The following is a 14,293-nucleotide window of genomic DNA, read 5'->3' on the forward strand; positions in this document are numbered from 1 at the left end:
TGTGATAGATCTGTTCCGGGGGCCGACAACCTAGCTGTCAGTTCCGATAATTAACTTATCCTATTCTCTCCAGCACTTCACAAGGTCCTTTCCATGCTGCTAGTAGTTTACACTCTACCGTGGGGACCAGCACTAACACCTTATCTCCCGGTTGAAATTCCCTCAGGGTAGCCTGCCAGTTACAAGTGTCCTGCTGGTGCTCTTGTGCTTGTCTCATGTGCTCTCTGACGATGGGCGTGACTGTGGCTATCCTGTCTTGCATTGCCATGACATGCTCTATAACACGAGTGTAAGGGGTGGACTGGTGCTCCTAGGTTTCCCGGGCGATGTCCAAGATTCCCCGGGGGTGCCTCCCATATACCAGCTCAAAGGGTGAATACCCCAGCGTGGCTTGGGGAACCTCGCTAATGGCAACCATCAGTTACGCTAACATGAAATCCCAGTTTTTCCCATCCTTATCGATTACCTTCCTGAGCATTAACTTCAGGGTCATGCCCATTTCCTGAAGAATTGCATTATGGGCCCTAAAGTACGGAAATGGTGTCCTCTGCGTAATATACTTCATATTTTGGCGAATTTAGTACGACATCCGGGAACTACTAACCATATCAATATTATGACCAATAAGCATACTATATACTCAATCCACGTCACAAATAGTACGGTTAGTGTGGTTAGTATGGGTATTTGAAAAGAGCTCATGTCTATATTATGGCAAAATAGCTCAAATAAGCAAAGATAAACAACAGTGCATCATTACTTTATGACATTAAGGTCAGTCAATGCGGAACATTTCAAGAACTTTGAAAGTTTCTTCAAGTGCAGTCGCAAAAACCAACAAGCGCTATGAGGAAACTGGCTCTCAAGAGGACCGACACAGGAAAGGAAGAACCAGAGTTACCTCTCCTGCAGAGGATGAGTTCATTAGAGTTCACTGCACCTCAGAAATTGCAGCCCAAATAAATGTTTCACATAGTTCAAGTAACAGACACATCTCAACATCAACTGTTCAGAGGAGACTACGTGAATCAGGCCTTCATGGTCGGATTGCTACAAAGAAACCACCACTAAAGGACAGTAATAAGAAGAGACTTGCTTGGGACAAGAATCACGAGCAATGGACATTAGACCGGTGGAAATCTGTTCTTTGCTCTGAGATTTTTGGTTCCAACCGCCGTGTCTTTGTGAGATGCAGAGTAGGTGAACGGATGATCTCCGCATGTGTGGTTCCCACCATGAAGCATGGAGGAGGAGGTGTGACACGAAGGGTGATTTATTTAGAATTCAATGCACACTTAACCAGCCTGGCTACCACAGCATTCTGCAGCGATACACCATCCCATCTGGTTTGCGCTTAGTGGGACTATCATTTGTTTTTCAACAGGACAATGACCCAACACACCTCCAGGCTGTGTAAAGGCTATTTGACCAAGAAGGAGAGGGATGGAGTGCTGCATCAGTTGACAGAAAGCAATGCAGGTGTAGAAGCACGGTGTCTAAATCGATCATAGCCGATCATTCAGAGTATCTCTACCGCACCTGCTGTCTCTAGAGAGTTGAAAACAGCAGGTCTGGGACAAGGAAGCACGTCCGGTGAACAGATCAGGGTTCCATAGCCGCAGGCAGAACAGTTGAAATTGGAGCAGCAGCATGACCAGGTGTACTGGGGAGTCATCATGCCAGGTAGTCCTGAGGCATGGTCCTAGGGCTCAGGTCCTCTGAGAGAGAGAGAGAGAGAGAGAGAGAGAGAGAGAGAGAGAGAGAGAGAGAGAGAGAGAGAGAGAGAGAGAGAGAGAGAGAGAGAGAGAGAGAGAGAGAGAGAGAGAGAGAGAGAGAGAGAGAGAGAGAGAGAGAGAGAGAGAGCGCATACTTAAATTCACACCGGATAAGACAGGAGAAATACTCCAGATATAACAGACTGACCCAAGCCCCCCAACACATAAACTATTGCAGAATAAATACTGGAGGCAGAGACAGGAGGGATCAGGAGACACTGTGGTCCCAACAAGTGCTCAGCATATGTGGGAATTCCTTCAAGACTGTTGGAAAACTATTACAGGTGAAGCTGGTTGAGAGAATGCCAGGTGTGTGCAAAGCTGTCATCAAGCAAAGGGTGGCTACTTTGAAGAATCACAAATATTAAATATATTTTGATTTGTTTAACAGTTTTTTGGTTACTTCATGATTCCATGTGTGCTTTGTCATAGTTTTGATGTATTCACTATTATTCTGCAATGTAGAAATGTAAAATAGTCAAAATAAAGAAAAACCCTGGAATGAGTAGGTGTATCCAAACGTTTGACTGGTACTGTATATAAAACATACCATTATTTTTTGTTACCTAATGATTCTGGTGATTCAAATCTCAAAATCTGCTAAAACTGCATCAAACCCTCAGGTAAGGCGCAGTATTCATGCCTTTCTTTCCATCTTTGCAAAACCTTTAAAATCTTTGACGAGCCCAGCAGTTCTTGACTCGTCACTTGTTAACGGACAGAGCCAGCATAGGTGTCGCTGCTTTGCTGCTTTCCCTAGTTTGAAGTAGCGGATTTCATATTTTGCGTGTATGCTTAATGCCTAAACATGTTGTGTGGGTAATGCCTGGGGTAAACTCTGCACATTTGGGCGTGTCTACTTAATTTGTCGTTCGCATCCCTTGAACTGAACAAAGCTAACTAGCTAGCAAAAACAACCTATCAAATCAAACAATTTTCCAAGTTGGAATAATGTAACATGCCGCATTGAGGGTTCGAACGGGGGACGTCAACTATAATGGAAGTTAAGAACATAGGCAATATGCAGGAGCTCAACAAGACGTGACGTGACAGGCCACAGCCATCCTCGTTGCTAACTGTCGGACAGGCGAACCGTGAGTCCTGGACTGACCACTTGTCTGAAATGTCGTTACCAATGAAAACATTTTCACCCTGACTTTTACACATCTTGGACAACTACCTGTACTTCGTGGACGTAGTGGGAATGGGGCTTTTCACACCACTCAATACGGGCCAGAGCCTTGGCTTCTACCAGATGGATGTGACTAACCACACTACAACTATTCTACGTGAGTGGCTGCATGCGGGCGCACTCGCGCGTGAGGATTCAGCTCTCCAACCGGCTTGAAGCCCTATCAGGGATCATCAACTAGATTTAGCCACGGGCCAGTTTATTCTTGAGCGAATGGTTAGTTGGCGGGAACATAATAAAACAAAGAATTGACTGCGAATTGAACGCAAGAAGCCTAAACATATATAACATTTGACTAAAACATAATCATTTCAAATATTGATTATATTTGGGAAAATTTCCCTGTATAGGGTGCCGTCTTTCAGATGGGATGTTAAACGGGTGTCCTGACTCTGTTGTCACTAAAAATCCCATGGGGCTTATTTTAAGAGTAGGAGTGTTCACCCGGTGTCAGGGCCAAATTCCCAACCTGGCCCCATTCCATCATGGCCAACTAATCATCCCCCTCATTCCTAATTGGCATATATCCCTCCTCACCTCTCCATCATAGCTAATGTGTGGTGAGGGTTCTGGTACAAAAAAATGGTCACTGTTCATCACTAAGATGTGTGCTACACATTGATGGTGGATGAGGTGAGTTCCCTTTACTATGTAAAGTGCTTTGCGTACCTCAGTTGGTACAATAGTGCTAGATATAAATCCAATAAATTATTACGAATTATTATTATTTGTATACAATCACATATGTCTCTCTATTATGCGTTGGGAATACTTAGGAACAGATTAACCCAATTAAAATAACTTTGAGCTGATTTCCTGGCGTTTTTACAGTCTTTTATGTCCAACAATTAAATATTTGTTTTTTTTAGCTCAGAAAACTTTGGGGGCCAAATAAAACCACCCGCAGGCCACCAGTTGGGGAACCCTGCCCTAATGGATGGAGCTTCCTACCTGTGTGCTGCGTGGGAGAACTGTGCTACTGTTTGTGTGTGTGGCGTTTTGTGCCTTGGGGATGCATCTCCCACACAACCATGGGCCTGTTGTGTCCATGCAGAATAAAGTAATGGACATGTGGTTCTGCTGTGAATTCTAAAACGCTGTCAGTGAGATGGTTCACCCTGAAGGACAGATGAAATAACTTCATTTACAACAACGTAGGGCTGAGAATGCATTTTCCTTTGGAATTTTGAGGGTTAACATCTCTTTGAATGTGTTTGATTTATCAAGCCAAAATGTTGTTTTGATGAGAGACTTCCACGTTTTTAAATGTATTTTTCAGTCATTGATTGTTGATATGAAATGTAGTTAAACCCTTATTTATTAAACAGTTGAAGTCGGAAGTTTACATACACCTTTGCCAAATACATTTAAACTCAGTTTTTCACAATTTCTGACATTTAATCCTAGTAAAAATTCCCTGTTTTAGGTCAGTTAGGATCACCACTTTATTTTAAGAATGTGAAATGTCAGAATAATAGCAGAGAGAATGATTTATTTCAGCTTGTATTTCTACCCACATTCCCAGTGGGTCAGAAGTTTACATACACTCAATTAGTATTTGGTAGCATTGCCCTTAAATTGTTTCACTTGGGTCAAAAGTTTCAGATAGCCTTCCACACACAAGCTTCCCATAATAAGTTGGGTGAATTTTGGCCCATTCCTCCTGACAGAGCTGGTGTAAGAGTCAGGTTTGTAGGCCTCCTTGCTCGCACACGCTTTTTCAGTTCTGCCCACAAATTTTCTATGGGATTGAGGTCAGGGCTTTGTGATGGCCCCACTCCAATACCTTGACTTTGTTGTCCTTAAGCCATTTTGCCACAACTTTGGAAGTATGCTTGGGGTCATTGTCCATTTGGAAGACCCATTTGCGACCAAGCTTGAACTTCCTGACTGATGCCTTGAGATGTTGCTTCAAAATATCCACATAATTTCCCCCCCTCATGATGCCATCTATTTTGAGAAGTGCACCAGTCCCTCCTGCAGCAAAGAACCCCCACAACATGATGCTGCCAACTCTGTGCTTCACAGTCAGGATGGTGTTCTTCAGCTTGCAAGCCTCCCCCTTTTTCATCCAAACATAATTATGGTCATTATGGCCAAACCATTCTATTTTTGTTTCATCAGACCAGAGGACATTTCTCCAAAAAGTATGATCTTTGTCCCCATGTGCAGTTGCAAACCGTAGTCTGGCTTTTTTATGGCGGTTTTGGAGCAGTGGCTTCTTCCTTGCTGAGCGGCCTTTCAGGTTACGTCAATATAAGACTTGTTTTACTGTGGATATAGATACTTTTGTACCCGTTTCCTCCAGCATCATCACAAGGTCCTTTGCTGTTGTTCTGGGATTGATTTGCACTTTTCGCACCAAAGTACGTTCATCTCTAGGAGACCGAACGTCAACTTAGTGTATGTAAACTCTTGACCCACTGGAATTGTGATACAGTGAATTATAAGTGAAATAATCTGTCTGTGAACAATTGTTGGAAAAATGACTTGTGTCATGCACAAAGTAGATATCCTAACCGACTTGCCAAAACTATAGTTTGTTAACAAGAAATTTGTGGAGTGGTTGAAAAACAAGTTTTAATGACTCCAACCTAAGTGTATGTAAACTTCCGACTTCAACTGTATATATGTGGGTAATAATATTATGAGTGTGTGTGTTTGCTTGCGTGCAGTGCAGTACATTGTAAGAATTGTAAATCCCTTGTAAAAGGCTATGGAGTTTTAAATGTGCATATATTGGTATTTTAGTGCCACCTATCAGTTGTAACTGTGGATGCTACATCGGTCTATGGCTGAGCTGAGTGGGGTGTCATTTTGTCATATATGAAATATGTGGGGGCGGCAGGGTAGCCTAGTGGTTAGAGTGTTGAACTAGCAACCGAAAGGTTGCAAGTTCAAATCCCCGAGCTGGCAAGGTACAAATCTTTCAGGCAGTTAACCCACTGTTCCTAGGCCGTCATTGAAAATAAGAATTTGTTCTTAACTGACTTGTGTAGTTAAATAAAATCACTTGTGTGTTTTGCCTACATTGATATTTACATTTGGTGAACATTTTTGTAAATTTTGTCACTTTGGTTGTTGGAACTATCTTTTGTATGGGGAACTGGGGCTTCATCAAGGTTTATTTGTGAATAAATCTGGCTTTAATAATGTGACTACCCATCCACTGACCTCACCACAAGTCCCTTAGTGCAGTCCATAAGCATCTATTGTACATTTCTCTGGGTATGCACAAACTATTCTAAAATTTTATTCTGTGTTTTTCAAATGCCACCTCAGCAGCAGCAATTACTAAAAAAATACTAGATGTGAATAACAACAAATGATTCAGAAGTTGAACCAAAAGAAAAAACCTAACCCCACCCTTACATTGTATTATTACAGAGAATATATATTTTTTAAACATCATGATATCAATGCACCACTGCGTTGTGGTAATATGTCACTAATTGCTTCTAATTATTCAGTACAGGATAGGCGAATATTTAATTGAGCGCACGCCCTTTAAACTTGGTGGTGGATGCCTGCCACTGTGATTGGTCGGCAGCCACGAATGACAGCACCTGCTTAGCTACTTAATCAAAACTGACACGAGTTGAGGGAGATATAGGAAGCATCATACCCTCTCGGTACTCACTCTCGACATTAATGCGCGGTTCCAAGCTGAACTTAATTCAAAAGTAATATTTTTCTAAATTTCCGTTTTTTTTTTGAGTGCGTAATAGTGCAAATGGAGATGCTACTTACATTTTCTTTAGCGCTCTTTTTAATAGCGTTTCAGCAATTATTGGCGACAGATCCAAACGAATTTCACGAAATCCCTCAAGACAAACATTTGAACCAGCCGAAAAGACGACTATCACTGCAAAACACAGGTAAGTGAATGCTACTATGTATTGCATGTGTAAAATAATAATTCTGATTTATAACTTTTTAAACAGGTGAACTCAAAAAATAATGATACCCTGCTTGAATTCTGAGTTTCACATTCTGTCACGAGCCAAAATGACAAAATCAATACTTCTATGACAACATGTCTTTTGGGGTTATTTAGTCTCATGTGGAGAAGTTGATTTCAATGTGGATTACTCTTTTTACGAAATTGTGACACACACACACCTGTGGTCGAAATGTGGTTTTTATCATAGTCTGTTCCTACGCAGGTACCTAGTGATCTCTAGTTCTGTCACTTCACTGTAATTCCATACGCCTAGTGGCCAGCTCTTTTCCAAGCACCTTCCTGTTTAAATGCCAACACAAGCTCTGACGGCAAGCTGTTTTTACCCCGGCAAAGGCACACCAGCGGGAATATGAAAACAATTTTAGAAATTGTAGTATTGTTATGATACATTTGCATGTTTTCGAATATTTTATTTGCCCCCTATATGACCTATAAGAAGTTTTGCTAAGAAACATAAATGCAAAGGTGGTAGGTTGTGTAGACTACAAAGGAATGATTCTATTGTTTTGACATTTTTCTAACTATAGGTTACTTGAATGTTTGCTATTGGGTTGATTTTTAAAACGCGCAAGTTGCCATTTGTGTTCAATTACGCACAAATGCATTGAATGGAAGCCCATGTTTTATTTTTCGATCAAAGCCGTTATGACACTATTAGCAATGCATTAATGTACTTTTGCCTATCCCCTGCGTTTCTGTAATCACCGATACAATGCCACATGGCGTCAGGCACTCGAATGGTCCCAGCATTCCATCTTCCTAGTCATCACTGGTCTAACCCTATTGCAATTGTAAAAGCTATTTGCTACTAAATCATGGACTTTTTTTTTTCTAAATCTTTACTGTATTTGGAACATGATCATTATTGAAAGTATCAGTAAAAATTGGGATTTTTTTTTCTCATCCCCCTAGCAACCACATTGGCACCAGGTCAACTTCTGCATTATTAAAAAGCTACTGTTCCCTTGTAGTGTTCACATGTCCTCCCTCATGTTCACTAACATGTTCTCTCCATCAGCGGAGATCCAGCACTGTCTGGTGAATGCTGGGGATGTGGGCTGTGGCATGTTCGAATGCTTCAACAACAACTCGTGTGAAATCCAAGGCCTACATGACATCTGTATGACATTTCTGCACAATGCCGGCAAGTTTGACTCCCAGGTATATCCCACTTCTTCCAAACCTCCCAACTAACCTGAGTCACTCACAATCCAGGAGGAGTGTGTTTCTATCGTAGAGGGTGAAAGAAAGTGACAGTATCCCCATGCCCTACTACAGATTACATGCTTTACGGAACTGTATAAACATGTGTTATGCTTATTAGTTATAGCACAACACAATTTGGAAATTGCCACTTCAGATGTATAGCTTTGACGATTATGGAAATTTGGTTTACGAATATTTGTCACGCAAATTGCCAGTTATTGTCATAATTGCTGAAAAAGTGTGAACTCATAATGCATCTTAGAAAATAAGCTACAACATACCTAGCATTGGGCCAGTAACCAAAAGGTCGCTGTTCTGCCCTTGCGCAAGACCGTTAACAAATGCTCCCTGGGTGAGGATGTCAATTTAAGGCAGCCCCCCCCCCCCCCCCACCACACCTCTCTGGGTTAAATGTGAAAGACATTTTGGTTCAAAGCATTGTGCAACTGACTAGGTATCCCCCTTCCCAATACAGCTTTGGAGACGCCCGTCTCAAACGACTAGATTTGACCACTTGGAACTTTCGAAAATTAAGTTTCTCTCGACTGCCACTCTACTCTAAACTATTACCAACTTTAGCATCTTCATGTAAAAATGAAACTGCTATTGGGTGAACTATATCTACTTGAAAATAAAGTTTCATCCCCCCCGCTAAAATAAATGTAAGAGGATATGACGACTACAACTTCAGTTCAAGGTTATTGTCCATAATTGTCAGCTATACTATTGTACCAGCCCATAACCTTTTATGTTGAACTCTTAAAGGGGAAGTCCTTCATCAAGGATGCCCTGAAGTGCATGGCCCACGGCCTGAGGCACCGGTTCAGCTGTGTGAGCAGGAAGTGCCTGGCGGTGAACGAGATGGTGTTCCAGCTGCAGAGAGAGTGCTACGTCAAACACAACCTTTGTTCTGCTGTCAGGGAGAACGTCAACGTCATGGTGGAGATGATTCACTTCCAGGACCTCTTCCCCAAAGGGTGGGCATGAGGCCTTCCATTTCATACTAAACCCATTCAGTGTAGTACATTTTAATGGCCCAGAGTCCACATGCTCTGAATTAAATTACTATAGTAATCTGCATTCAGAAATATAATTGTTCCTCTTCCTATGTCAGGCCTCATGTGGAGCTGGTGAACATTCTGCTGGGCTGTGGCGAGGAGGTGAGGACGGCTATAGCACGGAGAGTGAGGATGCAGTGTGAGCTGAACTGGGGGGCACTGTGTGGCAGCCTGAGCCTGTGCTCCCTGGGCCGCTCAGCTGACCCCCAACACATCCCTGTCCCTTCTGCCTCTCTGCAGGGCAGGAGCACACTGCCCCCTGCTGGCCAGCTCTCCCTCCCCAACACTGAACAGGACCAACCAAGAACAGACCAGCTAGGCGACGAGGGGAGCCTTCACCCCTCTGAGAGTCTCAGTCAGAATCCCCTGGATGATGCCACAGACCCTGGGCTCGCTGTGCCCGGTCAAGCACCCAGTACCGCCGTCCAGGGGTGAAACAGAGTGCAAGGTCCCTAGCCTGAACACGCAACAGATAAGCCCCTAACCTCTGACCCACGTTTCCCCCTAAAGCAACCATACTACAGACTACCTCTTACCCCCTTTCCCCTCAAGCAACCCCACTACAGATGACTGACCCCCCTTCCCCTGAAACAACCCTACTACAGACTACCTCTTACCCCCTTTCCCTTCAAGCAACCCCACTACAGATGACTGACCCCCCTTCCCCTGAAACAACCCCTACAGAAACAACCCTACTACAGACTGACCTCTACAGATGACTGACCCCCCTTCCCCTGAAACAACCCCACTACAGATTGACCCCCTTCCCCTGAAACAACCCTACTACAGATGACTGACCCCTTCCCCTGAAACAACCCTACTACAGATGACTGACCCCCCTTCCCCTGAAACAACCCTAACAACCCTGAAACAACCCACTACAGATGACTAACCCCCTTCCCCTGAAACAACCCCTACCCCCTTCCCCTGAACCAACCCTACTACAGACTACCTCTGTTGTAAACAAAGGGAGAGTAATGACCGTGTACCATGCTTCTCCATTCATTCTCTCCTAAATGGTACAGGTGGCAGGGTATATTTGGTCAAATGTAGATTGAGGCCTTGTTTTTCAATAATTCCTTTTAATTACAAGTGATATTCAAAACATATTTTAAAGTAACTTTTATTTAATTTGATTCCTTTTTAAAAGTAAATCATGGGCATATCAATTTTACCTGGATCTGTATAAATAGTTTATACTGTATCTGTTAGTTCAGTAAAGATATCTGTCACAGCAAGGACTCTATTGGAACTGGTTGGAAGTTGTCTTACACTTCTTCCCAAAATTGTGACTGCAATATTCCAGGTTTAGCTAGACATTAACTTGGTATTACACACAGTTATGACTTATAGTTTGATAAATTAGGTTTTAAAGAGACCTTACACGTAATTAAACCCACATCTTGGATGGCTGACTCGCTCTAGGTCCTATTTTTCTAGGTATCCGGAAGATGAGGTAAATTTATAAGTAAACTGTCTATTGTGTTTTACATTCTGTCAACTAGTTTCAATACTGCATTTGTTTTAACTAAATACTAGCGCTACCGTAAATAAACTTGTGTAGAGAATTGTGCTTACGCAAAGCTGTCAATGTTTCTGCGGAAACTATTTATTTGCAGTACAAAAGTGAACCGTACAACTCAATGTCACATCAACTCTGCAAAGAGAAGTCCATTACTGGCCCATATGATGCCTTGTGTGATTTCTCATCACAAGTAACAACTAGGCTGACAAGTGGCCCTTCTACCACAATCAGGAAAGCTCATTAAAAAGATGTATCTCAACCATAAACTCAAACATGGTAATGCGCGTTCACTCAAAGGCAAACATCAGGAAACCTCAGGTGTTATAACAAAACAATGAGACCCATCAAAATGTATTACTTAAATGGAATGTTGTGAGTCCTAGCCTGTTCTCACTGAGGCCTTTGTTTTATATGTATCAGGGTCTACTGCAATTTTTCATTTTTTCACAGGATGACCACAGAATGTCTTGTCAAACATTTTCAAATCTGACAGTTTGAATGTTTTTACTAGCTTTTGATCCAACTAGCTAGCTTGTCCTTTAGTAGTAACCTCAATAGTACTCCAAGTAACCTACCTCACCAGTCATGCCAGCTCTAGAGATGTTTAATACTGGACACTTTCAGAGGACATTGAACTGGTATGAATACAACAGACACTCTGCTATCTCTTTTTTTATTACTACTTTTTTTTACACATTTTGTACAGTAGGCTTGTATAATGTGGATTTTCTTTTGGTATGTCCAGTTGTGCATGTGTAAGATGAGCATCAACTGCCCTCTACACAACTTCTGTCAGTACTAGCGGCTAAATGTCAAGTGGATGACTGCATTCAGACTCTGTACTTGACAACAGCAACTTATTTCTTACGAAGTTTGTTTGTACTCTGATTCAATGTTTAAGTATTTAACTTGTATTTATTTTGACTACTTTTCTTAAGGTATGCATTACCTTTGTTATTTGTGGTGTAGGGTTAGGCCTTGATACAAGCAAACTACCATTTTATACTTTTCATTTGAGTTATTTTTAACATTAAACATTTCAGATACTTTGCCGTTTTAAATCTATGACAATGCATTGTAATCATTTTATAAGCATATTGTTGAATAAAACTAACAAATTCTACTAGTTGGCTTGAATCTCAACTCAGTGCAAATTGTTCAATTTAACTTAAATGACACTGACGTGCAGAACAATCAACGTAAGGTTGCGCAAAAGTTGTATCGTGTCAATATTGTAAAATTGGCCAAAATCAGATATACATGGACACCATCTGTCCATAATACTGTTGCTTACTGCCATCTACTGGTAATACACAGGACACATATTGGAGGAATCCAAAGTGGACACTATTCAGCCAGCTCAAGATTTACTGAGTGAGTGACTAGTCACCCTCAATTCAACAATACCCTCTCATAGACTTGCCTCATGTTTACGACCACAAATAACCGTAGCGGCCCGGTTTATGAATATCGACCTCTGTGGCACATTCGCTGCCGCTACGGGCCGGAAGGTTGAGGGTTTGCCGATCAGCCCAGATGAGAACTCTCCCTGGAGCCTGTTTCATTACACTACGATCAGCTAGGGATTAATCAGATGTATAGTTAAATAAAATATATGCAACAATTTCCAAGTTTCTCTGCACCACCCAACCAATGAAGCATACCGACTACAGACACTTGTAGGTTTACCCAGTATAGAAGGCTTGGTTGACATTTTCCGAATGTTAGACTTTTTGGTGTTTTGTAGCATGTCGCTTTCCGTTCAATTGTCCGCTGCAGTTTGGATTGATTTTATTTGTCATTTAAATACATATACACAAATTATTTTTAAACTGACTAGGATTGCACAACATTGGGGACATTTCTATTGTGGTCCCTTAATGTTTAACAGAAAATATATAATTTACATTAAGTTTTGCTCAAAGGGGCAAACCTCTGTATGATTGTCAATGATAATGCAACGTATTCCCTTATGCCAGTCACTGGTCTTTTTGTTTGGCTACTGAACAAAAACAAATATAAAGCAACAATTTCAGGGAATGTTTTAACCCACAAGTATTTATTACAAACACCCCCCTTGTGAAGACGCTGGATGTGGAGGTCCTGGGCTGGTTTGGTTGCACGTGGTCTGCGGTTGTGAGGCAACAGCTCTGGTAGACATTCCTACAGTTAGCATGCCAATTGCACGCTCCCTCAAATTGAGACATCTGTGACATTGTGTTGTGACCTTTCATTGTCCCCCAGCACAAGGTGCACCTGTGTAATGATCATGCTGTTTAATCAGCTTCTTGATATGTCACACCTGTTAGGTGGATGGATTAGCATGGCAAAGGAGAACTGCTCACTAACAGGTATGTAAACAATTTTGTGCACAAAATTTGAGAGAAATAAGCTTTTTGTGCGTATGGAACATTTCTGGGATCTTCTATTTCAGCTCATGAAACATGGGACCAACACTTTACATGTTGCTTTATATTTGTGTTCAGCGTAGATTGACAAAAATGTCTATGTAATGTGTCCATCAACCTCCAGATAAGTATAAGGGGAGAGATTAAATACAATTCTTACAAACTTGTTTGGTGGTAGCTTATTTTTCAGACGTTTTGGGCTGCTGATGAATCATGATGTTTAGGCATATTCAAAGTGACACTGGACTAGTGAGTTGCCAGAGTCTTTAGGGAGTATATAGCTAGGTTTCCTTCCACTTGGCGACAGATTTTCATGTGAATATTCAAAAATATTAATAAAAACAATATGCCATTTCAGAGTTTCCTTTAGAAAAATTTGGCGCTGGACAACATGACAGGGAAGATTTTAATATACTGGACAAATTACAAATTTAATGGACATCCATATGTATTCAGATCCAACACAGCTAGCACCATCAATAAACCAGGGATGTTTGCCAAATGAGACATTTACATGTCCTTAAAACAGCCTATAACAAATGACAAAAACCCTATTCCTTGTAGGGTTTCGATGTGTAGCATATGCAAAACTTTATAGCCTATTATTTGGGGGGGATTCCTAAAACAATAATTGTCCACCTCAAGAGTTCAGGTCTCAGAGATTTGAGCACTAAATGTATCAGGGCACTGCATGCAAAGACCTACAGGCTTAGTTGTCTACTGTATGATATTCATATTTTAATAAATATAAAACAAAGAGAAGCTTAGGCCTAACCCCAGAGAGCTGGAGATATGCCGGTGGCATGCTACGACACCGACATGCTACGACCCCGACATGCTACGACACCGACATGAATTTCCTTAATGTCAGATGGCTACTGCATCTCCTATACAGAAGGAGGGTAATTTGTTAATTTCTCTGAATATTTTGTATAAAGATAAGCATTATATTAAAGGAGTAACTCTGGTAGGTCTGAAACTTCCTCACCTCAAGTTGAACTGTTATTTGGACTTCCAAGGCGCACTGCCTTCATATCGTAGGCCTGGGTAGCTAAAGCTTCATAATAGCCACACCATACCTAAACTTTATTAAGGTAAATGTATATCTGTCCTTTTGTGAAAGTGGAGACAGATCTTTGAGCTAGCTAGCAATAATTAAAGAGAC

General features: G+C 41.6%; 1 protein-coding gene across 2 annotated transcripts; it reads left to right on the forward strand.

Annotated features, from left to right (window-relative positions):
* The first annotated feature begins 6,566 nt into the window (after positions 1–6,566).
* Positions 6,567–9,760, forward strand: stc2b (stanniocalcin 2b). Of its 2 annotated transcripts, XM_029648967.2 has the most exons (5): positions 6,567–6,845; positions 7,950–8,092; positions 8,903–9,114; positions 9,252–9,297; positions 9,436–9,760. In XM_029648967.2, the coding sequence occupies exons 1-5, from the start codon at positions 6,701–6,703 to the stop codon at positions 9,628–9,630; spliced, it is 741 nt and encodes a 246-aa protein (XP_029504827.1). In that variant the 5' UTR covers positions 6,567–6,700; the 3' UTR covers positions 9,631–9,760. The 2 variants fall into 2 exon arrangements, with proteins under 2 accessions (XP_029504827.1, XP_029504826.1); XM_029648966.2 differs by having other exon boundaries at positions 6,569–6,845; positions 9,252–9,760.
* The last annotated feature ends 4,533 nt before the right edge of the window (positions 9,761–14,293 follow it).

This window comes from Oncorhynchus nerka, linkage group LG10 (genome assembly GCF_034236695.1).
Source record: "Oncorhynchus nerka isolate Pitt River linkage group LG10, Oner_Uvic_2.0, whole genome shotgun sequence".
Taxonomy (NCBI): domain Eukaryota; kingdom Metazoa; phylum Chordata; class Actinopteri; order Salmoniformes; family Salmonidae; genus Oncorhynchus; species Oncorhynchus nerka.

What these genes read in the sequence shown, in the direction of transcription:
- stc2b (XM_029648966.2), top strand. Translation starts at nt 6,701, where the DNA reads ATGGAGATGCTACTTACATTTTCTTTAGCGCTCTTTTTAATAGCGTTT. An exon ending in ACTATCACTGCAAAACACAG is followed by an intron (nt 6,846 to 7,949) that starts GTAAGTGAATGC and finishes TCTCTCCATCAG; the next exon opens with CGGAGATCCAGCACTGTCTG. An exon ending in CCGGCAAGTTTGACTCCCAG is followed by an intron (nt 8,093 to 8,902) that starts GTATATCCCACT and finishes GAACTCTTAAAG; the next exon opens with GGGAAGTCCTTCATCAAGGA.